The sequence below is a fragment of the Oncorhynchus kisutch genome, linkage group LG30 (genome assembly GCF_002021735.2).
Source record: "Oncorhynchus kisutch isolate 150728-3 linkage group LG30, Okis_V2, whole genome shotgun sequence".
Classification (NCBI taxonomy): Eukaryota; Metazoa; Chordata; class Actinopteri; order Salmoniformes; family Salmonidae; genus Oncorhynchus; species Oncorhynchus kisutch.
The window spans coordinates 23,145,901-23,172,283 of record NC_034203.2 but is presented as its reverse complement, the minus strand read 5'-3'; the positions used below and the strand labels follow the sequence as shown (position 1 = coordinate 23,172,283).

The 26,383-nt window shown below is 44.2% G+C and overlaps 2 protein-coding genes across 2 annotated transcripts in view; both read right to left on the bottom strand.

Moving 5' to 3' along the window:
* Nucleotides 1-1,437: 1,437 nt before the first annotated feature.
* On the bottom strand, nucleotides 1,438-8,185 carry LOC109874986 (exocyst complex component 3). The gene is made up of 13 exons (XM_020467102.2): nucleotides 8,035-8,185; nucleotides 7,348-7,512; nucleotides 6,976-7,195; nucleotides 6,158-6,839; nucleotides 4,532-4,649; nucleotides 4,203-4,328; nucleotides 3,873-3,973; nucleotides 3,620-3,730; nucleotides 3,392-3,533; nucleotides 3,163-3,285; nucleotides 2,858-3,019; nucleotides 2,303-2,424; nucleotides 1,438-2,117 (listed from the first exon to the last, which is right to left on the bottom strand). Exons 2-13 carry the CDS (start codon nucleotides 7,489-7,491, stop codon nucleotides 1,913-1,915), a joined length of 2,256 nt encoding a protein of 751 aa, XP_020322691.1. The 5' UTR covers nucleotides 7,492-7,512; nucleotides 8,035-8,185; the 3' UTR covers nucleotides 1,438-1,912.
* Nucleotides 8,186-8,635: 450 nt separating this feature from the next.
* Nucleotides 8,636-26,383, bottom strand: part of LOC109874461 (maternal DNA replication licensing factor mcm6) — a 33,554-nt gene continuing 15,806 nt past the window's right edge. Inside the window, exons 4-9 of the mRNA XM_031810776.1 lie at nucleotides 15,006-15,139; nucleotides 13,838-13,927; nucleotides 12,051-12,186; nucleotides 11,593-11,726; nucleotides 11,136-11,338; nucleotides 8,636-10,783 (exon numbers count right to left, since the gene is read on the bottom strand). Coding sequence (XP_031666636.1) covers nucleotides 9,736-10,783; nucleotides 11,136-11,338; nucleotides 11,593-11,726; nucleotides 12,051-12,186; nucleotides 13,838-13,927; nucleotides 15,006-15,139 — 1,745 coding nt within the window. The 3' untranslated portion in view covers nucleotides 8,636-9,735. The remainder of the gene's footprint in view (nucleotides 10,784-11,135; nucleotides 11,339-11,592; nucleotides 11,727-12,050; nucleotides 12,187-13,837; nucleotides 13,928-15,005; nucleotides 15,140-26,383) is intronic.

Below are 26,383 nucleotides of genomic sequence, written 5' to 3'. Positions count from 1 at the left end.
ATTCTGTATACCAAATGCATTGAGCATGCTTCCTCTGTCACTTTAATTCATCTGTTGTAGCCTATTTAGATCATGACTGAAGCCAGTGAAACCCTGTTGACCAGACAGTCTGTTAGCATTAGGAGATTTTCTTGGAATACTCAAGTCAAAGCAAGGTTTTAGTAGCCAGCCATTGGCGCTGTGTGTAAAGAAGAGTGGTGGATCAGTTGAGTGACTGATGATCTTTGTGGGCTATACTCGGCCTTGTCTCAGGATGGTAAATTGGTGGTTGAAGATATCGCTCTAGTGGTGTGGAGGCTGTGCTTTGGCAAAGTGGGTGAGGTTATATCCTTCCTGTTTGGCCCTGTCCGGGGGTATCATCAGATGGGGCCACAGTGTCTCCTGACCCCTCCTGTCTCAGCCTCCAGTATTTATGCTGCAGTAGTTTGTGTAGGGGGGCTATGGTCAGTTTGTTATATCTGGAGTACTTCTCCTGTCTTATCCGGTGTCCTGTGTGAATTTAAGTATGCTCTCTCTAATTCTCTTTCTCTCAGAGGACCTGAGTCCTAGGACCATGACTCAGGACTACCTGGCATGATGACTCCTTGCTGTCCCCAGTCCACCTGGCCGTGCTGCTGCTCCAGTTTCAACTGTTCTGCCTGTGGTTATTATTATTTGACCATGCTGGTCATTTATGAACATTTGAAGATCTTGGCCATGTTCTGTTATAATCTCCACCCGGCACAGCCAGAGGAGGACTGGGCCATCCCTCATAGCCTGGTTCCTCTCTAGGTTTCTTCCTAGATTTGGCCTTTCTAGGGAGTTTTTCCTAGCCACCGTGCTTCTACACCTGCATTGCTTGCTGTTTGGGGTTTTAGCCTGGGTTTCTGTACAGCACTTTGAGATATCAGCTGATGTACGAAGGGCTATATAAATAAATGTGATTGATTACTAACACCACTGAAAAACTGGCCCCACCCCTCCCCTGCAGCTGTCACTGTGGTTCCCCCCTCTCCTTCCACTAGGCTGTGCTACCCTACCCAGGGTGATGTGTCCCCTCTGGCTGTTTGTGCCTTTCCCTTTCCGCTGCTCGGTTAGTCACAACAGATAGCGTGCAGCCTGATTAAACATTTAGAGATATTACACAGGCAGGGAAAGAGGAGAGTACCCATACCTCTAAAATCAAGAGGCAGCATGCTGCAACAGTCACACGCGGAGAGGGAGCAAGATTAATGAAGGAGATCTCGATCGTATTGTTGTGAGGAAGGATGCAGTAGGGCAGGCAGACAGGTGCTTCTGCAAAGTAATGTCTTAACTGAAGCTTTTTCACAGCAGGCCTCAAATGAGATCAGCCAACCAATTCAGGGTTTCCATGTGTGAGTGCACTGTACAGTAGTTTGGCATGTTTCAGCATGTTAACATCTCTCCCTGACAGAAGAGTAAATTAGGAAAACAGACTGACAGGGGAAAGGATTTATTTAATAGATGTTCTAACAGACATTCAGCATCACGCACTGACAAAGTTTCTTACTGGAACAATTTCTGTTCATTGTACATGGAGGGGTGGGTGGTGAGTCCCATTTCAGTAACAAAACCGCTTGTTAGTGTTCGACGGTTGTTTCATCAAGTATCATATCCTTACAGATCCTTAAGGACTACAGTCCAAGCCTTTCATTGGATGTCAGTGGAATCGGATTCACAAGTGCAAAAAGTGACAAATCTGGATTCTGTGATTTTCTGCAGTCTCTTTTCTTCGTGCCTTGTGAGCCGGGGTCGTAATCTCTAGGCACCAAACAAAAAAACAACTTAAACAGGGAGGGACTATCCAAACTTGTCCAACAAGGAATGCTTGCTTTCGTTTTCTGTAGCAAAACATTTTGCTACGTTGTGCATGAATGAATACGACCCAGGTGTATCTCTCCAGACTGGTTATTTATTTCAGCAGTTTGTTGGCAGTGGCGGCCATAGAGGAGGACATGGAGGTCATGGTCACGGTGGGGACGGTGATGTCCTTGAAGATGGGCTGGGTGATCCCTGAGTAGGTAGGCTTATTCTGGTTCAGTGTCTCCATGATCATCTGCTTCATATCTCGGCTGGCATCCCCTCTCATCGCCAGTAAGGCCACGATGTGCTCCTCCCTATGGGCAGACACAATCAGAGGACAGACACAATCAGACACCTATGATAGCAATGGCTATCATAAAAAAATATATAGTAGTAACGAAACATTGTATACGCCTGGAGTAACTTCTACTGCTAAAATTGTTCTATCGAAAACCATTATACCCATCTAGCCTGTGTGTTCAGTGAGGTATGATCTGACCTGATGTCAGGGTATTTGGACACCAGCGTGGAGACCTCCAGGTAGAGCAGGGTGGGGTCTGTGAGTTTGAACACCTCGGCAATAGCAGCGATGGCATCACACAGCCGGTCAGTCTCCTCACCCTGGAAGAAGACAGAGACAATAACTTAAAGCATTACAAACACACACTATATATACTCATTACTGTAACAGTGGATGAAATGATCAGAGAAGTAGTCTTCATTACATCAAATGACTGAAGGAATGAAACGTACAGTAAATCAAGAGTCAGGGAATTTAAGACTAATTCAGTGTTTCCCAAACCTGGTCCTACAGTTTCTTTGTAGGCCTTGACAAACACACCTCATTCAGCTCAATGAGTACTTGATGATTATTTGACTAGTTGAATCAGGTGTGCTTGTCCAGGGTTACAAAACACACGTGTACTGTTGGGGTAATGGAGGACCAGGGTTATAATTGACTAAAAAAAGGTATCAAGATGCCAGTGGTTTCTAATCCAGATTTCTTTAGGGGGAAAAAATCTTCCAGTATCAAGTTGAAATAAAAACCACTCACAGCAGTGAGTTTCTTGAAGAGGAACTTGAACTGCTCAGCCTCCTTAATCATCCTGTCTGCTCCCTCCCTCCTCTCATCTGCATTCTTGAAGGTGATCCGTTTCTGCATCACAGCCTTGATATACTCCACCACCACCCTACGATGGGCCTCGCTGGTCATCTCCTAAACATATCACACAACACACTCAGTCACATACACAAGATGTACATGCCAAACTGCTCTCGGTATGGATTTCTCCATATCAATCAATTGGCCAAGCCTTTAATTTGATATGATGATATCAATTGATTGATTTCGCCATGTACCGTATTGAAAGGCTTCTTGATCCTGGCGAAATCGTTGAAGTAATCCTCGACTGTCACACAGATCGTGTCCACTGCATGGGTCCCAGTCAACCACTTCCTGGTCAGCAACTCATTGAGATGATGCTGTAGAAATCAAAACCATGGAATGTTACCACAGAATCTACATTCAACATAACCGGATTCATGGCAAACATTCTGACAGTCTATAAATATTAGACTAAGTTCTGACCTCCAAATCTAGGAAGACTTCATCCAATAGAAACTGGCAGCCATCTTTGGCCACGTCGTTCAGGGTCTTCTCTATGGCAGCGTCATTCTGGGTGGGCTCCGTAGATTTAAAGTATTTCTTCTTTAGACTGTTAATAGACTCCCTAGGGGCAGCGGTATGGTTAGGTACACATTAGCCACATTAGGTTAGAGACTGAAATATTTACAGAGAAATGTCAACGGGACTCACTTGAATGTATGACAGTTGTTTATAATGGCGATCATGTATTGGACGTAGCACTGAGGGAGCTGCCGGTCTCTCAAGTGGTCCTCCTTGTAGGCAATCGCCTCTTCCCTGTACCTGAACAGAAATACAAAACAATTGTAGATGTCAAATACAGTATATCAGGGATGGAATGCTTTGTAACGCACCTTTACTGCCATCAATGTAAACAACAAAACACTACACAATTACTAACACAACATTATGAAACCCTTGTTACCTGACGAGAAATGAATTCATCTGTTTTAAACAGAGCTTCAGGACCTGCTCTTTGAATGTCTCATTGATCTGGGCTGCCACTTGGAGATTCTGCTCAAACATCTGATGAGGACAGAAGAACAAACACGTCAGATTATGACCCCCCCCCAACCAATAGACTTAAAGTACACACTAGTGACTCACTGTAGTATTTATTCAGCCAATTCTAAGATCCCAATGTTGTTATATACACATTGTCTGGTACCTTGCTATAGTAGCAACTAGTCCACTTAATCTCTAACCCACAACTGGACTCAGGGTGATGTCCCAGAGAGGTGGATACTGGTTATACCTGGAAGACGATGGCAGGGAGGGTGGTCTGGTAGTACCCGTCTTGATCCGCCTCTGGTTCTGTCTCTTTAAACCAGTCCTTCTTGTCTGTCTCCAGAGCCTTGCGCAGCCAGCCAGTGATGTTGGACTGTTGAAGGGTGAGAGAGGGTCAGCCAGAGCCCTGTTAACTTTGTCTTTAACAATTCATGAAACATTTCATTAAAGGCGGATTCCCTTGTAAAGACTTCAAATGGCAAATCCAGGTTTACAGACGCAGAGACTGGGTTGTATATCTGACAAGAGCTGTCGTAGAGTATGTCACTGTAATCATAGTGTGTTGTCTGGACTTACAGTGAAGGTCTGCAGGTATTTGCTGAGCAGCTCATCCACCACCTCCTGAGGCAGCAGAGGATCCATCAGGTTGATGTCATACTCTGTCAGCAGCTCTGGGTGACCCATCATCTCCTCACTGGAACAAACACAGTGGGGTGTGGGAATATTGCAAGAGAACCCTGACTGTACTATACTGTTCGTGGAAATTCATATGTTGCATGTCTTTTAACGTAACAGACCGACAGACAGCTACAGACAGACACACCATGACATGCTCGTGCACATACGGCAGGGTTCCCTAACTGGCAGCTGGCGGTTTTATTTGCCCCCCCCAAGTTTTTTTAGCAAAACAATGTAGAATTTTTATTGTCTGACATTTTAAGACTGTAAAAACACCAAGAAATCAGCTCCAAGTGATTTTAATTTAAGACATCTGTTCCCGAGTATTCGCACGCATAATAGAGACGTGATTGTATACAAATGTAAGCAAGGTTTGAAATGACTATGTTTTAATCAAACATGATATCTGTTTGGGCTTCTTGCGGACAAATTGCAGTCTACAAATGTCTTGTAATTATGTTCCGTCCCCCCAACCATCCAGATAAATATAAAAATTGGCCCGTGGCTGAATCTAGTTGACAATCCATGACATATGGCAATGCCTGAATATAAATTATATACACAGTTACCCAGAAATATAGGCTACTCGCAAGCAGTCACACAAACACACGTACTCAGTAACACACACAAATTCACAGAAAATCAGAGTGAATATCTATAATTAAACAGCATCAGTCCATCGGTGGTTGTGGTTTCCATGGTAGCCTAATGCACAGCAGGCTGATGCTCAAGTCATAATTGGATATAAGGCTAGTTCCTTGTGTTTTGAATGTGCGTACATTACATCCCCAAGCTGTTCATTAATCTTTCTCTGTTCAATTCTGTTGTTGCATGCGATGTGCATTCATTGGATTATCCACACCAGTTTTGCTTAAATCACATGCCATGCCCTACCTCTTGTGCCTGGGGACTTTAGCTTTAAATATTGAGTTAATTGCTCTTTGCAGCACTTACAAGTCCTTCCCATATAAGGAGAGTACAACAGTATTTCCGTGACTATATCCCTCTTTATCATTTTAATGATTTTGACAGAGAGTGAAATAAGTTTCCTCTCCACACACACGAGAGAAGTTACCTCTCCACAGACACATGAGGAGAGAGGTTAAAATGGTGCAGGCCAACATTTTTACAATGGGAAAACCTCCTCCTCTCTCCTTAGTGTTCAACTCTTCACATTGTAAATTCAAACAAGATATTCCTACAATGGAATGAACGGTATAACTATGACAACAAGGTCTATAAAGATATTCAGCAGCCTAAACTGGTTGCAGCAGCACTGAGCTAATGTACTACAACTCCTGCATATTGCACTCTATGATTGGACTGGTGCCCAGTTATCACTGATGCGACAGCAGTCACAGAGATGGAAGATCAGAGCATCACCTGTATTCAAAAAGCGTGCTGATCTAGGATCAGGCTCCCCCTGTCCATATAATCTTATTCACTATTATCTAAAAGGCTAAACTGATCCTGTATCAGCACTCCTACTTTGAAACTCAGTGAATACGGGCCAAGACAGGATACCTTTTGTATGTGTTGAGGACCCAGGTGAGGAGGGACACAATTTCATTGGCCTCCAGGTCTTCTGCAGCCAGCTCCTGCACCCGCATGGACACGGCATTGTGGTAGAGCTTAAAGAATCTGTCAAAGGTGTTGTAGTGTGGTGGGAAGCACTGCACCATCAGGTTCTTCACCACAATCAGGTCGTCCAGTACGTACTTCCTGGTGATCTCTAGCAGCCTCACCATCCACATCTTGTCTGCCTCGCGCGTCACCGACTGGCTGCCCTCAATGCGTGTGGTGACTGTGCCTTCCAGCACTTCAAACATCTTCTCTTTCCAGCTCTTGGGCCGGCCCGGGGGGATAAAGCCTGTCTGCTTCTTGCGGTCCAGCATGCGCCGGTCGATCTTCTCCTCACGCTCAATGATGCGCACCACTGAGACCAGCATGGTGGGGTCGCGGCGCACCGTGCCCATGGCACGCTGCAGCACCATCCACAGCTGCTTGGCCAGATCGTCAGATAGGCCCTGCACCTCGCCAAAGTAGTTGCGGATCAGGTTCATGTCGTGAGTGTTTTTGCTGTCCATTCGGTACTGCTCGTACATGAGGTCGTCCCGCGAACACTCCAGATCCATGAGTTTACGGTGGGCCTCTAGCAGCTCGGCCTGCTCAATCAGAACCTGGGTGTCTGCCACTATCTCAGGCACTGCACAGGAAGGTGATGATATACATGAATAATATATTGTAACAATACAGTCAGTAATTACACAAATGCACAGCGACACAACAATAACAGTTTCTAATTAAGTGGTATCTCTGAGGTATGTAGTTGTGTGGCGTACCTGAAAAGATATTCTTTAAGTTCTCGACGGCTGAGGCAAGCTGACTGTGTTGGACCACGGCGTCTTTTACATCTTTGAGGTTTTCAATAGTGTTGATACTCTGCCTCCAGTCCTTACTAACGTCTGCCAGGGAGTTCTGGATGTCCTTTACATCCCCAAGGGCATTGTGGAGCTGACTGAGACCTGTGCGGACCCCATCCAACTGGGACTGGATGGCAGCCTGGGGAGAATGATACAGACCATGTAAGGTGCTTCAGGCCAGAGCCATGTACTTACAATAAATATACAGCTCTCATTCAGACAATAGTTAGGGCTTTATGAATAATAGGGCAGTACAGAATGTATTATATCTTCTTAGTCATCATTTTCTACCTTCAGTCGGGCTTCTACTGAAGCTTTCTTGCGGGCCTCTCGCCGGCGATACTGCTCCACTTTGTCCAACTGGTCTGAGCGCTGCAGCATCCCTGCCACTCTCTGCACGGCCGTAGCAACCGCCTCCCTGTTCGTCTCCTCCATGACAACGACGGCAAGTTGTGTCTATCAAAGATCAAGATGTTCACGAAACTGAATTTTACAAGTTGTGATTACGACCAAAATGCTGAAACGCCCTGTTGATAGGTCGACGACGTTATTAATCCGTTGGTACTAACAGTGTGTGGAGAGGGTGCTCATTGCATAGCAGGGTAACGTTAGCTAGACCAACAGTAAGCTAGCCTGCTTGCTAACGCTAGCAGCCTTGGCTAATGCTACTTAATATTGCTAGAAAATGTCAGCAAAACGTTAGCTAGCTACTACAAGCTGGAAGCGAAGACAACTGTCTCATAAAATGTATTTTACTGGAGTACAGTAACTATTGACTACCTAGCAAGCAGCGGCCCATTTGCAATCATGGTAGGGTTGCCATCTAGCAGCCAAACTAGCTAACGTTAGCAAGACAACTAAGTTAGCTTGCTAACTAACGTTACCGAGGTCGACGAGAGGAAGGACACAACGCTATCCTGTGTACAAAACACGGGATAAACATTTGTACACGGGATAAACACAAACACAATATCTTACCAACTCCAATAATCGGTTTGAATAAGTAAGAAGTCGTTCGATTAATATGATATTAATTCCAACACTATCAACTGCTTTTCCTGGTTGACAGTTCCCGAGCGCCGCCCAGCTGACTGCAGCGCCCTCGAGAGGATCATCTGTGTGCAATTTTTGGCAGACTACGCAATTTCTCAATACTTCATTTTATGATCCCTTTGCTTTTTATACAAGTCAATCGCTACTATGTATAGGCGAATACAATTGTTTTTATTTCTCCAACTGTACTAAGCACTAAATGCAGACACATTCTCATAATAAATAGCATTGCTTTCTAGACCGGCATCCAGCATCAATTAAATTCAATAGGCATCTAGCATACAATTGTATTTTTTTGGGCACAGTGAAATTATAAAACAGATACTATTTCGTTTATTCTAACACTGATAAGAGTATTATCCGTTTTATGATATTATTGTGCTAAATAGTGTAATATTCTATGTTAGATGCCTATTGAATTTAATTGATATCCGAAACTTGTATGACTGTAATCCTTCCTGAAAAATGTAGCATTCAGTGCAACAAGCAGGCTGTTGTATCGATTCATTGTTACACTGTATTACTACAAATCTTTTATTGTTTCACTCATGTCGGGTTGGACTGGCCATCTGGGCAAATGCCAGAAGGGCTGGTCAATTTTCAAACCAGTAATAAAAAATACACAAATAAAAAGTGTAAAAATAAAAAGTTGTTTAGAAACAAGTCTGCAATTAAAGTATTACAATTTGTAGAATAGCTTTGAAAGAAAGAAATTAATTTACAGATTTTTATTTTAAAAACAGCATTGTAGAAATTTTGCAGCTATGCAGCTATGGAATATGTAAGGGAACATGTCATCATTTCACATACTGTATTTTTTTTTAATCTTTTCAAAATATAATAAAACATTGGCTTCATAAAACAGAACTACAGTTCCTAACATTTCTTTTGAATGTACTACAATTTTACAAAAATGTACAAATATAACAATGGACCACGAACATAAATTAACAGTATTGCTGTGCAATACATTTGGACATTATTATGTTCAGATACCGCCTTAGACATTAATGTGTGTAAATAGCTGTTAAGTGACGCTTTGTTAAATCTCAATTTATAACACTGTCTTTAAAACAAAAATGACAAACTCACTGTTAAAATAATACATTAATTCAACCTATCAAAGAATAATTCATTTAATTCACTTTTAACAAGCAACACCTGTTAATTGAAATGCAATCCAGGTGACTACCTCATGAAGCTGGTTGAGAGAATGCCAAGAGTGTGCAAAGCTGTCATCAAGGTAAAGGTGGCTACTTTGAAGAATATAAAATCTCAAATCTATTTAGACTTTTTTGGTTACTACATGATTCCATATGTGTTCTTTCATAGTTTTGATGTCCTCACTATTATTCTACAATGTAAAAAAATAAAGAAAACCCATGGAATTAAGTAGGTGTCCAAACTTTTGACTGGTCCTGTAAATCTGAAAAAAAGTTATATTTATCTTGTGTGTCTTATGTACAAAGTCCTTATTAAAACACCTCTCCTTGCTTCCATATATTTTTGCTTTGTAACACTGCTGATTACCTGAGATTAAATAACTACCCACCCTGCCATATTATGCATCAATACAATAAAGAAGCAAGGTGGTGCCCAGATGGTTTATGAGATTTTCCATTGACCTCATTGCATGTAGATATATGGGTTTGGTTTGTGTACAATATCATTCAATGCACAGTTGTGAATCATATTTCTCTGCAGGGGTATTTGGCTAGTGTCATGTCCATTGTCAGACCAAGAAGGTGAGTCCATGGGTTCCCTCTTTATAGAGTGGACCAGATGATTCCTGAACTCGTAGTTCAGTTTGTTGTCTTGCTGTATGTAGCCTTTATGCTCCACAGTACCATTCCCATACACATTGCTGACCATACAGTTTGCTCCCTGACTGCTACACAGAGGGTCTGAGTGAGGTATCCTATGATCCTTCTGAGCCCTGCTCCCCACTGGGTATAAGTATTTGTGGTGTCCGTTGAGCGTTGGGCTCATGTTGGACTTGTTCCTTTGGCAGGTGGTGTATTGGTCATAGTAGTCAGCCTCCGACTTCACCTGTGGTTCTTCTGAGTAGGCCATGCTGTAGCGCTTCTCATTCCCCACCCAGGCTAGGTTGTGGGGCATGCTGTAGATGTTGCAACCGTTCTCAGAGTCAGAGTCCTGCTCTGTCTTGATGGCTGTCTCAGGCAACACCATGCCATTGTAACAGTCAAGATGGCCGCCCATGTAGTTGTTGTCTGCCTTCATGCCGTCCTCACAGAAGCTCTCCGCCTCTGGGCTGTGGAGGCCTCCGTACAGTTTGTTCTGAGAGGCATCCTGTCTTTTAGCGTGATATCCTGGAGACATCCTGTAAGCTCCAGACTTCCCCAGGTTGTTGTACTTGCCTTGTCTGCATGGTATGTAGCTGCTGCTGGGGCCCTTTCTTATGGTGGACCCGGTGCGGATGTCCCATGGATGATTCACACTCTGAGCTTTGGGCCCACCACCCATGGAAGACAGGCAGAAGTTGATGGGCTCCTCCTGGGTGTAGTAACCATTGTTCCTATACCTGATGCCGTCTTTGGAGAGGGGTGTCCATGGGGTATAATGGCAGGGGTCTCTGGTAGAGCTGCTGGACCAATTCAGAAGCAATAAGTCACTGCTGTCACATGAACCTCTGGTGTTTCGATGCCTCTTGTCACTGTGGGAACACAAACAAAGAGATGACAGAGAGAATTCCTTTATTTAGGAAAATGGCTAAGGAAAATATATCCATGGTCATGTATGCATTATATAATCTTCTAGTTGTGTACATTTACAGTATGAAGTAGTAATTTGACTGAATTCAGCATACCCAGTGATTGGATTCTGAAACTGATGCTGTAATAAACATGTGTCTTAAATTGTAAATTGATTGTAACCTAAATGGTGTACATGCCTGGCTCCTTCAAAAAGTGTTTAGTAAAACCATGATATAGACAGACACAGTATTTAAAAAAGAATGCTCACTGCTCAGCTCTCCCCATGCTCACCACTCCCACAGTACTGCTTACCTGTGCTTATCTGGTGTGGGGATGACGGGGCCCTTGTTCTTGTTCCTGATCGTCGTGTTCTTCATCTTCGGCTCTGTGATGGAGGGAATCATGAGGGGCACGGCCACACAGAACAGGGCCAGCTGGGGGGGCAGCAGTGCCCCGGAGTCTGTCATTTGCTTCTGGCCCTGCAGGAACTTCAGGCTGCCCTGGAACTGCATGCTCTGCCAAACATTAAAAAATCTATCAAACAATCAAAGTGAACTATAAAGCCCTTTTTATGTCAACAGATATCTTCATAGTATTTGTGCTTTACAGTAACAGTAACCTAACCTAGACCCCCAAGGAGAAAGTGCACATACATTACTGAATAGACCAATCAGAACTGACTTCATACTGTGTGGAGCATAACGGTTAATGCCGTTTGTAAAAGAGTGGATATTGTCAGGTACTTGTGCGAGCCATGGTACTCACTCACCAGGAAGCCTGAGGTGCTGTCCAGCAAGCAACGGACTCGGGAAATGAAACAGCGCGTGAGGAAGGAGGTGCGCTCTAGAGGAACACCGTCAGGCTCCTGGGCATGGAAGAGACTGCTCATCACAAAGTCATCACCTACAGGACAGCCACAGCATTTTTGTTAGTACAACCTATGTAATAAACGCTCTACTTTAAATTTGTCTTGGTCTCCTAACCACCAATATTACAGTGAGGGGTTTAGGATAGTATTGCAAATTACAAATAAAATACAGTATCCTTTCTTTCTTTGTGTCTTGTATACAGCAACTAATGTACTAATCCCTTTGTCCCTCTACAAAATGGTCATGAATGGAAACTAATGTAAATGACAAGTTGCATGTGATCATGAGAGACTTTCCTGCATCCTTTCGCAGTTCCACAGAGAGACAAAGGTTCTGTTGATGGAAATGATCTACACACCAATTCCTGTGGCTGAGTGCTGGTCCAGGGAGGCCCCCTGGGTCCCGGGGTTCATGGCCCAGTGGAGTTGTCTTCTGAACTCCTGCCGCTCTTCCACATGGATATAATCAAAAACATTCTGGTGCATCACATCCGTCTACGGAGGAGAAGAGGGAGAGAGGAGGAGATGGGGAGGAGAGGGGAGGAGAGGGGAGGAGACGGGGAGGAGACAGGGAGGAGATGGGGAGGAGAGGGGAGGAGACGGGGAGGAGAGGGGAGGAGATGGGGAGGAGCCGTGGTAAAGGAGGCGAGTCATCAAACATTCAGCCCTCCAACCAATTACCCCCAGTTAGCCGTCCATTGTGTTTGGTCAACGCATTGACCTCCCCACTTAACCTGTGTCACGGTCGGGTGAAACACATCTATAGTCAGACGCCATGGAGGTTTCTAGACAGACACCGCAAGTGTCAGCCTGCAGCGAGCCCACTGAGAACTTAACGCTTCTGTTTTTCGGTTTCCCACCGCTGACCAGAAGGATGTGGGAGGGAGGGAGGACCTTCTGTGACAGACTCGGTTCAATCAGCTACCCTCCCTCTATGTGGGAGATCTTGATTCTAAACATGGCATGTACTTTTTTTTCAAATAATTGTTTTTGTAGAAGAAAAGCTTAGATGTGAAACGGAAAGTCAGAATGTATAAAGAGCTTGTAACTGTGCTGTCATCATTACTGAGTGTGTTCAGTCATTTCAAACTGCTTTGTTTAACTGTTTGCCAGTCAAAGATTTATAAATGTTGATTTAAATCAATAAAACTAAATAATTAAATATAAAATTAAATCAGTAAATAGTGAAAGCATTAAGTAATGACTATCACAGCAGGGTAATTGGTGACAACAGTTGAATCGGTGAGTGATGAGTTATGACTCCCTGCAGTTTGCATGTATAATATAGATCCCAACCTCCCCTCTCCTCAGTTAGTTTGATGATGGGTGGCCCTCCTCGCTGCCTTGTTTGTGCTTTGCGTGACACTAGAGCTGCTTGCATGAGGACAGACGCAACACTATCCTCATGAAAAACCCTGCAACCCCAGCCCACACTCGTAATTCCTCTCTTTTTTCCATCTCAGCTATACTCTCTGTTCATAAAACGACAGACTCCCACTAATATATTCAACCTTCCCATAATATCCGCTTCTTTTGCATGCAACACTTTTAACACTTGGCCCTGTGAAGCGCACCGCTTGTTGAACACACAGCAACACCATCTCAATTCCCATCAGAGGAACGATCACTGTCTCTTTAGTCTCCTTCCCATGTTAAAACCCCAGCTTTAATTAGGCCTAATAGAAAGCTATTCACTCAAAAAGGACAGTTACAAACTTGCAAAGTAAATTAAATGGAAAAGTTCCAGCTGTTTGCTTCTAGAATAAAATAAATGTTGTTCAAATCCAGTGAACTACACAATTGGCTATTTTCAACTTTTGACATGGTTGGTCATATGAATCTTTTTCATTCAACCACAGTTTGATTTCTGTTATGTTTAATTTAATTACTAAAAGGGCATGGCCTTGTATTAAAAAACAATTCTATGTCAATTTTGTTATGTTTTCTATTGTTGGTGGTTTACTATAAAACAGTTTTACAATGCTGTATAATGTTTCCTCAGAATGTAATTTTCTATGAAAGGCTTGTACAATGGTACTGTGCTTCAACTACATTTATTACGGCTTGATTGATCATTAACCCTCAGTAGCAACGTGAATTCTGATTTATCATGACATTGAGAATACAAGGTGTGATTGAAACATACCTGATGAAAGCCCAAGTAGTCAACAATGGAGGTGGAGGTGTAGAAGATCAACCCATCTGTGCTCACCACCAAGGCAAACCCAGTCAGGGACTAGAAGAGAGAAGAGACAGACCCACATGTTAATACACAACGGAATTAACAGTCATGTTAAATGTCTGAACGTGAATTCAGGATATCATCTCTTTTAATTGAATCAGAAAATGTTCTGTATATTTGTCCTCTGTATTTCTTATACTTTTCCAACACTTTCAGTATTACCAAATGCAACGTTTTGTTTGCCTTAAAACTTAAATAATAAATGTCATTCATACTGTATGTGTGTACTAAGAACACACAGGGGACAAACTTCAGTTGCACTTGATTGATGAGTAGTTTGTTGATAAATGTTTATTTCCAATAATGAATGGATATCGGAATGAAACATGCTAAATCTTCTCTTCGTGCCTCCTGATTTGAAGAGAAAAACAGGGAGAACAGGAGGAAACAACACACAGAGTTCCTCATTGACTTCCCTGTGTTGGCTGGTGCTGGAGCTGTTGTGTTTGACATTGTCGTGACTCTGGCCTGCTCCTTGGCAGGCCCTGTCACCTCCGGTCTAATTCAAGTCAGCCCAGGTCAGCTGGGCCCTCTTTTCCCACTCTCTGGTGTGATACTGACCTAACCGTGTCACCATCTTCATTCAGCAGCATCATGGTCGGCTGCTTTGGTGTCACGCTATTGTGGGAGGGGAGGGCGGGAGTTCGGGCAGGGCGGGGGTTTGGGGAGGACGGGTATTCTGAGACACGGAGGGCTGAGGGTAGTTCCGGGCGGAGGGTTGGTCTTACTCATCATCCAACCAGCTCCACTTTTGTGCCACGATATCATCAAGACATGTTCTAAACCTCAATAATCAATGTGGCTAAATTCAACTTTGTGTCATTTTTTCATTCAACAATTGTATTTATTGTGTCTTTTAAGAAAAAACACAGTCAGGGCAGACTGCATTTAATTCTGTTAAATGAACATGTTGTATTTATGGTTTGTTAGTCTTAAGCTTAAGCTTTCACCAACTGGGCACAAGACTATGATGTCCCATTCCTTTCTGTTTTCCAGCCCTATCAGTACTCTCATCAGTGATCTCTTGGGAGGACAAATCACAACCTGACCCTTCTGCTCCACTTTGTCTCACCTCCAGTAAGAGGTCACTCTCCACCACGCTGCTGCTGGTCCCCAGGGTCCCCATGGACAGGCTCTCTTTCCTGGTATCCTGGTGGTTCACAGGCGACTCCATGATGTGCTTTCTGCATGGCTTCTCCTGGATGGCTGGATGAGAGAAAGAAAGACAACATTCAAGGGACTAACAGGTTTATTACTGTAGATGTGGAGTGTATGATAAGTCATTAAAAAAAAAATTCTGCCTTTACCTCCCTTATCTCACCTCATTTGCTCACATTGTATATAGACTTATTTTTCTACTGTATTAGTGACTGTATGTTTGTTTTACTCCATGTGTAACTCTGTGTTGTTATATGTGTCGAACTGCTTTGCTTTCTCTTGGCCAGGTCTCAATTGGATAATGAGAACTTGTTCTCAACTTGCCTACCTGGTTAAATAAAGGTGAAATAAAAGGGTACATTAGGGTACATTAAAAAAGGTAACATTCTCCATTCCAAAAGAACAATTCTCACAATTCAGATTTCAATTCATACTGATATGAATTCATTACTGCAATATGCACACACAGAGAGGCAGTACAGTACACACACACTGTGGTGACATGTTCCTAAAGGGTTCATATTTTCTGTTTATGAGGTATTGAACTTTTTTTTACAGCATCATTTCCTATCTCCCTTTTTCTTAAAGCTATGGTTAAAGGGTGTGTGGATCCTGCATTCTGTGTCCAGAGAGAGGCAGTGTTTACACCTGTCTCCCTGGGAACCACAGAGGAGAGAGAGGCAGTACCAGGCTGCCCCTGCTCCTGCTCCGCTCTGCTGCTTCCCTGTGCTGTGGCATCTTCCAGGTTGGCAAGGGAGGGAGAGCACAGAGCAGAAGTGACTGTGTCCAGAGTGCGTGTGAGAGTCCCTGCTGTCTGACAGCCTTTGCGTGTTCACAGCACAAAGATACAGTATATTCACCATCGGCACAAGGGGGTCAGGGTGGAAAATGGGCGGGAAATTGGCCCCAAGCCACCTCATTAGCGTATTCCCACCCTCCTGGCTCCCTGGCTGCCCCCTCCATGACTAAACCAGGAAATCCAGGTCAGGATCACTAGAGGGAGGACGGGAGAAATGGATAGAGAGAGAGAGGGGGAGAGAGAGGGAGTAGGAGCTGGCTGGCTGAGGTGACACTGTCACGCAACTAAAACGTCTGTCAATCTCCTCCATATCCCTAACAGTGGTCTGGCGCCTGTTCAAGCCATTGCATGTAAGATGGCAAGCTACATTAGCCTACAAAGAATTTCATAATACCTACAGCTGTTAAATATTGATGACCGCTAACTTACACAGAATTCTCTGCCTAAACATTAGGCCCACAATGCAACTGAAACAACATACCTAGTAGATGGGATAAATAATGCATGCAGTTACATTTATATGTATAGTATTACATACAAACATACACTGTCAAGGTAATAACTAAGACTGTGGGAAATCCATGGCATTATTCCTTATGGAATTGTACAAAAATCATGTCCTTAAGTTGATATACCTTTTAGCATCAACAGTCTATACTGCATGCCATGACAACTGCATTGGTGAAAGCATGGATAACATGGAAATGCACTCTATCAATTGTATTATTTCTACTTTTAGGAGTGAGCTAATGGAGACACCCACAAGCACACAGGCAAGCAGGCAAACACATGCACGGACATGAGCTAACACACACTTGGTGGCAGGCACACACACACACACATATACACACCTCCGGGGATTATATATATTTTTTAACGGAATAGTAGTAATAGCAATCGTGCCAACAACTCCTCTTCCAGCCATTCCCTATTGGTCGGAAACAGCCAGCATATGCTTTGCTGGGAATTACTACAGACAACTTGGTATGTTTCATAGAAGGCACATTCAATATCATTTCCACTCACAATGGATGTTAATGCTCACTTACAACAAAGAGGTCACAACTTATATGAGGGCAATGATGAAGAGCACGCACATCTTTGCCCTTCCTAAGATAATGATACCACATACAGTACAAAGCATCTGAGCCTCATCTGGAAGAACCAGTGAAAACAAGAGAAAATTGTTTGCACAATATGTTCAGTTAGATTACCACTGGTTTGACATTTCCATATTCAGACAAACTGCTTGAACTGACCACAGGAACTCAATGGGAGAGGTGCCATTGTTACAGTCAATGGTCATTACGCCTCAATCACAGCGGATCCAGTGAAATGTAAACACAAGCTTCCTTTAATACACTTGCCCTCAAACACACAATGAGTCATTCATATCTGCTTCTGTTGTCCTCACAGTCACAGCAAGGGCAAGGCATAAATCATTCAGATGACGTTTCATTCTTTAATCACGTTTACTGTACTCTTCCTTCAGAGGCTTGTGATGAGTGTCTACTGTATCTGTTCTAGATGTTGTTTTATTCAGTAGGTTGTATGAGATGAACACTAAGCACTGCTTGTGACTGTATACAATAAGTATGATCAAATGGATCATGTGGAGGGCGTGATCTTTGTCAAAGGTACACACGCATTGTTACACGAGATGGAGAGGAGCCATACTAGTTAACTAGGTATGCCCAAAAATGGACCTATTACCATCAACCGAAGAGTACATGGTGTGCTTGCTAGTTCTTAATACACTGATGTATTTACAACGGAATCCACTAAAGTGGCTCTGGTTCATAACCACATCATAGCACCAATCACTCTTCATCAGGAGACTGAAGCTTTTGAAAGTACACCCAAATTGACTTTGACATTGAATCGCCTGGATGCTATTCCCTCTACTCCACGTAGTTTATTCTCTCTATAGCTTGTCTCATGGCGTGATTCAAGCAGATAGAGTTGACTTCATCGGTCTGCCTGTGACACGATTTCTAATGAATGTTCCCTCCACAGTCCATGGAAATCCGACTCATCACAAGGATTCCTCATGGGATCGGTTGCAGGGCAAATCAGCACGCTAATCCAGGCCATGCTTTCATTACCACGTGCTCCAGTTGGAGGTTTGGCTCTCCATTATCAATACAAACAGCAGCTTTCATCACGCAAGCCTGAAGGGGGGATCTGGGAGTGGTGCGTGGGGGTTGGGGTAGGAGGGGTAGGGTTGCTGCTGGATGGATCCCAGCATCCACCACACTACACATCACCTATAAGGCCACAGAATATCCCACCAACCCAGCAATCAGGCAGAGGCATACACCTGCTAGCGGGGGAGGGAGAGATAGAGGGAAGAAGGGATGTGTAGCTGTGGAGGGGAAGGAACGACCGACTGAAGATAAGAGTCAAGCAGTGGCGAGTGGCAAGCCAACAGTTACCTACCACCACTCACATCACCAGCCATTCCTTCTGTTCTGTCCATCACTCCCAGGCTGTGGGGAGTGGGCACGGGCAGGCAACCACTGCTTAGGACTTCAGAATAGCATGACATATACAGTACCAATCAAAGGTTTGGAGACACCTACTTAAACAAATCTAAATATATTTTAAATTTGAGATTCTTCAAAGTAGCCACCCTTTGCCTTGATGACAGCTTTGCACACTCTTGGCATTCTCTCAACCAGCTTCACCTGGAATGCTTTTCCAACAGTATTGAAGGAGTTCCCACATATGCTGAGCACTTGATGGCTGCTTTTCCTTCACTCCGGGGTCCAACTCATCCCAAACCATGTTAATTGGTTTGAGGTCGGGTGATTGTGGAGGCCAGGTCATCTGATGGAGCACTCCATCGCTCTCCTTCTTGGTTAAATAGCCTTTACAGAGCCTGGATGTGTGTTTGGTCATTGTCCTGTTGAAAAACAAATGATCAGTTCTTGCAATAATATGGACTTGGTATTTTACCAAATAGGGCTATCTTCTGTATACCACCCCTACCTTGTCACAACACTGATTGGCTAAAACGCAATAAGAAGGAAATAAATTCCACAAATGAACTTTAACAAGGCACACCTGTTTATTGAAATACATTCCAGGTGACTACCTCATGAAGCTGGTTAAGAGCATGCCAAGAGTGTGCAACGTTGTCATCAAGGCAAAGGGTGGCTACTTTGATGAATCTCAAATATAAAATATATTTTGATTTGTTTAATACTTTTTTGGTTACTATATGAATACATGTGTGTTATTTTATAGTTTTGATGTCTTCACTAGTATTCTACAATGTAGAAAATAATGAACATAAAGAAAAACCCTGGAATGAGTAGGTGTGTCCAAACCTTTGACTGGTACTGTAAGTCAAACGACTGTAGCTAGCAATAGCATCCATGTTAATGTTGATGTGATGCTGCCTTGGAGGAAATAGCAGGAAAACGAATTATGCACTTGTGTTAGGAAGTTCCAATATTAACACAGTCTTAAAGAGGTACAGTATCTATGGCTGGATGTTGTACTCTTATTTGCCAAAATGTCCCTCTGGTGACTATTGACATGGGATGGTCACTGCTGCTATACTGGCAGACTCTCACCAGAAACAAAAGAGGACAAAGTCAATTGTCCACAGACCATAAAAATGAAGGAATTGTTATTAGTGGACCAGACTTAATTCAGCTGAATGTTAACATGGTGAGACTGTTGAGGTCAAACTAGAAAATGTGAGAATACAAACCACCCATTTAAAGATGTTAAAAGCAAGCTTGGATCCCACAGTTTCTGTGCCAGGACTTAGTGACACGTTGACTGTGTCTGAAAAACAATACCATCCTTTATATATGAATATTGAAGCGGTTGTAAGATTGTCTGAGCGGTTTGCTGAGTAGCAGAAGAATCCTATTGTCTACCATCAGACAACGGACCCCTCCCCACTAGCTTCAACTATGTCATTGCTGACCTGAGCCAACACCCCAGAATAGTTCAAAACTACCTGGCGATATAAGAATAGGGGATTTGGAAATTCAAGTGTTTTGTTCTTTGGGAATAAGTCAAAGGGGAAAGAAATAGAGTGAAGAAAAAAAAGAGATAGCAAGCAACATCATTGCATGACTATTGCCTCTGCTGTACCAGTGTGAGAGAAACAGAAGAATGTGTGGGTGTGATTTCACCTGTTTTGTGTCAGCTGAGTAAATACTTCCTATCGAGAATGGGGAGGGGAACAGAAAATAACAGAGCAGGGAATTAGTAGGTAAAAGGGGGAGAGAGTGTGAAGCTGTGGGACTCCCAAAGCGTGCCGTGTAAATCCTTCCCCTGCACGGAATCCCAGGCGTTGCGTGAGGGGGGTTCCGGCAGCTCCCGCTCCTGCTCTCCTCCCGCCTGGCTCTGAGCGTGCTCTCTTTCAGTAACATCCCAACACTGTTATGTGGTGTGCAGCATCACTCCACAACAGGCCCTGACAGGGTCAATGAGGCCTGAACACTTCAGGTTAAAAGCCTGCGGTGTGACAGACCCAACAGTGTTCAGATGTTTTAATCTGTCACCCTCATGGCACTCAACGCCTGTGCTGTGTTTCCGAGCCCAAATGGGGAGAATTTCACAGCAGACAATGGCTCATATACTGACACATATACATACTGTAATTTACACGTAATCCACTGACTGGAGCCAGGGCAGCTTTCAGTGCTTGACTGGAAAAACATGGTGGGGAGAATCTTTAAATCTGTGGTCTAAAAGGAAAGCAGATGTCTGCTACTTCACACATTGACACGGAACACATGAAAACAAAAGGTCCATAAACCGAGCTTAGCCGAACTATTAGGGGCATGCTGCACATCCAAATGCCATATCTTTTTAAATAAAGAGTCAAATACAACAAGAATGTTTTCAGTTATAGAGCCGTTGTTGTAATAGCGAGGACAGTTAGCAACAGTCAAATCAAATTCCTACAGGTTGTTGTAAAAATACTCAGAGGACCACTAAGTAATGTCGCTGAACTGAAGAATTGCATAGTTCATTGTTAATTTCAACAATATCTCAATTTGTGGTTGAAAATAGTATTTTTATCCCACAGAAAAAGTTTTGTTCCAAATACACATTCCTTTCTCATATACTGTATCTGGCCTGATGCAACAGCTCTCCGACTCTGACATGATAGATATACCTACAGCATGAAAGCTACAAAACTGTATCTTTATCTTTTGTTTTAGTAAAGAATATATTGAAAAGGACAAACTCTCTCTCTCCCTGGGATACACTGCTGGGGCTGTTGTTGATGGGAGATTACATGCTAATCAAACCCAGACACTCACCTGACAGACAGTCAACGTTACATTTACAACCAGATGTGTGTTTATGCAGGGGAAATAGTGTCGGTGGGAATGGAATGACAACACTGCCCAAATGCTCTGGTTCATGATCTTTTTATAAAACAACATATTTTTGTAATATTATAAACATGAGAATTACAATCACCAATCTCAGATGTCAGAAACCATGGTGATTGGAATACCATTGACCATCATAACGACTCTTTACCCCCAAACTTTGAAGGGGGAAAAAATCTCAATTCTGGATTCAAGGCTATCATTTTAATCCACTGACAATGAATCAAGGAGAGCAACAAACACCTACCCCCAAAATAATGCCTTTGTAGGTTTTGGAACTACTAGTGATCTAATTTGCTTATGTAATCCGATTTTGAGCTATAGCCAACCAACTATGTGTAGAATTACCCTCAATTCCATTCCACTTTCGAAATCAGTCTTCAGAATTCCAGGCCAGCAGTGTCACGCCCTGGTCTTAGTATTTTGTGTTTATATATTCATTTGGTCAGGCCAGGGTGTGACATGGGTTTATTTTGTGTTGTGTTTTTGTATTGGGGTTTTAGTAGGTATTGGGATTGTGGCTGAGTAGGGGTGTCTAGCATAGTCTATGGCTGCCTGAGGTTCTCAATCAGAGTCAGGTGATTCTCGTTGTCTCTGATTGGGAACCATATTTAGGTAGCCTGGGTTTCACTGTGTGTTTGTGGGTGATTGTTCCTGTCTCAGTGTGTTTGTATTCACCAAATAGGCTGTATAGGTTTTCACATTTTCCGTTTGTTGTTTTTGTATTGTTCGTGTTTTGTCTTCATTAAAGATGCATCGAACTAACCACGCTGCATTTTGGTCCGACTCTCCTTCGACGGAAGAAAGCCGTAACAGAATCACCCACCCCACCCGGACCAAGTGGCGTGGTAACAGGCAGCGACAGCAGAAACAGCGAAAGGAGGAATGGACATGGGAAGATGTTTTGGATGGCAAAGGTTGTTACACTTGGGAGGAGATACTGGCTGGAAGAGATCGCCTCCCATGGGAACAGGTGGAGGCACTTAGGAGAGCAGAGGCAGCCGGAGATAGGAGCCGACGATACGAGGGAACACGGTTGGCAAGGAAACCCGAAAGTCAGCCCCAGAAATTTCTTGGGGAGGGGCTCAGGGAGAGTGCGGCAGAGTCAGGGTTCAAACCTGAGCCAACTCCTCCTGTTTATCGTGAGGAGCAGCGATCACAGGACTTCTGGACATGGGAGGAGATACTGGACGGAAAAGGACCCTGGACACAGCCTGGAGGCGAAGAAAGCGGAAGGCGCTGGTATGAAGAGGCAGCACGGTGACGCGGATGGAAGCCCGAGAGTCCGCCCCAAAAATGTATTGGGGGGGGCTCAGGGAGAGTGTGGCAGAGTCAGGGTTCAGACCTGAGCCAACTCCCCCTGTTTATCGTGAGGAGCCAAGGAGGAGACCAGAACCAGAGCCGGTGTTGGAGGTGAGTGAAGCAGAGACTGTGAAGGAGTTCATGGGGAAAGTGGAGGAGAGAGTTATGAGGGAGTTGCTAGTTTGGTGCTTTAGGTATGATATTCGTCCGACGGAGCGTGTCGGGTATTTGATGGCACCTGGGTCAGCGCTCCATACTCGTCCTGAGGTGCGTGTTAGTCGGCTGGTGAAGAGTGTGCCAGCCTCACGCACTAGGCCTCCTGTGTACCTACCTAGCCTTGCACGTCCTGTGCCAGTCCTGCTCTCAGGCTCTCCAGTACACCTTCACGGTCCGGTCCATCCTGTGCCACCTTCACACACCAGTTCTCCGGTGGCAGCTCCCCGTGCCAGGCTTCCTGTGCGTGTCCTCGGTTCAGTACCACCAGTGCCAGCACCACGCACCAGGCCTTCAGTGCGCCTCGCCTGTTCAGCGCTGTCAGAGCCTTTCTCCTCTCCAGCGCTGTCGGAGTCTCCCGCCTGTTTAGCGCTGCCAGAGCTGTCAGTCTGCATGGAGCAGCCAGAGCTGTCAGTCTGCATGGAGCAGCCAGAGCTGTCAGTCTGCATGGAGCAGCCAGAGCTGTCAGTCTGCATGGAGCAGCCAGAGCTGTCAGTCTGCATGGAGCAGCCAGAGCTGTCAGTCTGCATGGAGCAGCCAGAGCTGTCAGTCTGCATGGAGCAGCCAGAGCTGTCAGTCTGCATGGAGCAGCCAGAGCTGTCAGTCTGCATGGAGCAGCCAGAGCTGTCAGTCTGCATGGAGCAGCCAGAGCTGTCAGTCTGCATGGAGCAGCCAGAGCTGTCAGTCTGCATGGAGCAGCCAGAGCTGTCAGTCTGCATGGAGCAGCCAGAGCTGTCAGTCTGCATGGAGCAGCCAGAGCTGCCAGTCTGCATGGAGCAGCCAGTCTGCATGGAGCAGCCAGAGCCGTCAGTCTGCATGGAGCAGCCAGTCTGCATGGAGCAGCCAGTTCCGCCAGTCAGCCAGGATCCACCAGTCAGCCAGGATCTTCCAGATCCGCCAGTCAGCCATGATCTTCCAGATCCGCCAGTCAGCCAGGATCTGCCAGAACCACCAGCTAGCCAGGATCCGCCAGTCAGCCAGGATCTGCCAGAACCACCAGCTAGCCAAGATCTGCCAGAGTTTACTACCTGCATGAGTTTCCTCTCAGTACTGGGCTTCCTCTCGGTACTAGGCATCCTCTCAGTCCCGAGCTTCCCCTCAGTCCCGAGCTTCCCCTCAGTCCCGAGCTTCTACCTCAGTCCCGAGCTGCCCCTCGTTCCAGTGGGGTCCTTGGTGAGGGTTATTAGGCCTAGGTCGGCGGCGAGGGTCGCCAATCAAAGGACGCGTTACAGGGGGACTAAGACTTGGTTGTAGTGGGGTCCACGTCCCGAGCTGGAGCCGCCACCGTGGACAGATGCCCACCCGGACCCTCCCCTATGGGTTTTAGTGTGCGGTCGGGAGTCCGAAACCTTGGGGGGGGGGGGTTCTGTCACGCCCTGGTCTTAGTATTTTGTGTTTATATATTTATTTGGTCAGGCCAGGGTGTGACATGGGTTTATTTTGTGTTGTGTTTTTGTATTGGGGTTTTAGTAGGTATTGGGATTGTGGCTGAGTAGGGGTGTGTAGCATAGTCTATGGCTGCCTGAGGTTCTCAATCAGAGTCAGGTGATTCTCGTTGTCTCTGATTGGGAACCATATTTAGGTAGCCTGGGTTTCACTGTGTGTTTGTGGGTGATTGTTCCTGTCTCAGTGTGTTTGTATTCACCAGATAGGCTGTATAGGTTTTCACATTTTCCGTTTGTTGTTTTTGTATTGTTCGTGTTTTTGTCTTCATTAAATATGTATCGAACTAACCACGCTGCATTTTGGTCTGACTCTCCTTCGACGGAAGAAAGCCGTAACAAGCAGGCCCTCGTAGTTGTTCCATTAACTATATATAATGCCATTGTTATAGGTTTTATGTTTGAGAGACAGCCATTTAGCCAAGGAGCAGATTGCATAAAAGCCAAGTGACATCATGAGAGTCATAAAGAAGAGCCGAAAATAATCTTAATACCAATCTTGGTTTATGTGTTGTTCTGTATGGTTGCTTGCATGCAAAATAAAACTGAGCACCCAAAAAAGCAAGCCGGGGTTGAGTAGAATGTGTTTTCAATAAGTATTTGTCCCGCCTTGCATTAAAGGTCCAATGCAGCAGTTTTCATCTCAACATGAAATAATTCCTGGGTAAGTACCTTACTGTGATTGTTTTCAATTAAAATTGTTAAAAAGAAACTAACATAGCTTCTCAAGCAATTCTGTTTGGACTGTCTGGGAGTGGTCTGAGTGGAGAGGGGGAAACTGAACTAACTGGTGAACCAGGCAGGCCAAATCTCCATCCCACCCAAACAGGCTATAAATTCAGGTGGTCTTTTCAAACAGCTCTTATGCTATAAGGGCATTATCATAATTTTCATATTATATTATTCCAACCTCTGAGTGAAAAAAAAACAGCAGCGTTGCAGTTCTTGACACAGTCAAACTGGTACACCTGGCACCTACTACCAAATCCCGTTCAAAGGCACTTACATTTTTTTGTCTTGCCCGTTCACCCTCTGAATGGCACACAAACACAATCCATGTCTAAATTGTCTCAAGGCTTAAAAATCCTTCTTTAACCTGTCTCCTCCCCTTCATCTACACTGATTGAAGTGGATTTAACAGGTGACATCAATAAGGGATCATAGCTTTCACCTAATCAATTTATGTCATAGAAATAGCAAGTATTCCTAATGTTTTATACACTCAGTGTATATAAATCACAGGAAAATCACATTGTTGACTGCACTGGGCATTTAATCAAATCCAACATAAAGCCACTGACCTTTAAAGAGCGACTGCCCCTGAAACCAACTAATCTCTTGAAAATAGCCAATGTGGCATCGATATGAGTCAGAAACCTTTATTCTAGTATCAAAATTAACTAAAAAGTATAAATAACAGTTTGGAACCACAGTGCGTCACAACGAGTAAATTAAGGATGGGTTTGGATTACAATAATGTCAACAAATCATGCTGCCTTTTGCCAAAATCCACGTGCAATTCGCACCTCCGCCCTCTTTGCGTCCCTTCATTAAGTAGGGCTCTGTTGTTTCATCGCCCCCAACGCATTCAAAGGTCACGGGCGTTTGAGACTGAAAAGCCCTAGCTATACCACAGAAGAAGAAAAAAAATACTCAACTGACCACTCTAACAATGAAAATAAATGTTTTCAAAAATGGAAGGCAGTTGGGAGGAGGCAAGATCAGGTGGGGCACTTGTAACAACTTAAGCGTCACAAAACATCTATTTGATCAAATAGGCCACACGCAGCAAATAAGCCATTACATTTTTTGTTATGTTTTGTTAATTTATGTAGATGTTCTACACTAAGTGTTTTGTTAACTTTCAAATGTAGGAACAGATCCATGTAGAATAAACCCTTTACATAATACCATAGAAGCAGTGTTCTACTAGTATACTGTAGCAATGTGCACCTTTCATTGTCATTGCCAGCCAATACAGATACTGTGCTACCGCTATTTTGTCTGGTGGTAATGGGGCTACCTTTGCAAACATGTCAGAGTGGTGTCCCATATACAACAGGAGTTCCCTGATCCTGGTGCAGAATACACAGGGTTTCTCCCTCCCCATATTGACTAATACCATTCAATTGACCTTGTCACGCTGTCTTGTCAGACCCAGTTGTAA

Excerpts from the sequence above, each read along its gene's own strand:
- LOC109874986 (XM_020467102.2), bottom strand. The coding sequence starts at position 7,491 with ATGGAGGAGACGAACAGGGAGGCGGTTGCTACGGCCGTGCAGAGAGTG. Across the intron at positions 3,020-3,162 it reads TCAAGAAGCCTTTCAATACG|GAGATGACCAGCGAGGCCCA; the intron begins GTACATGGCGAA and ends TGATATGTTTAG. Across the intron at positions 2,425-2,857 it reads TCTTCAAGAAACTCACTGCT|GGTGAGGAGACTGACCGGCT; the intron begins GTGAGTGGTTTT and ends GTCTTCTTCCAG.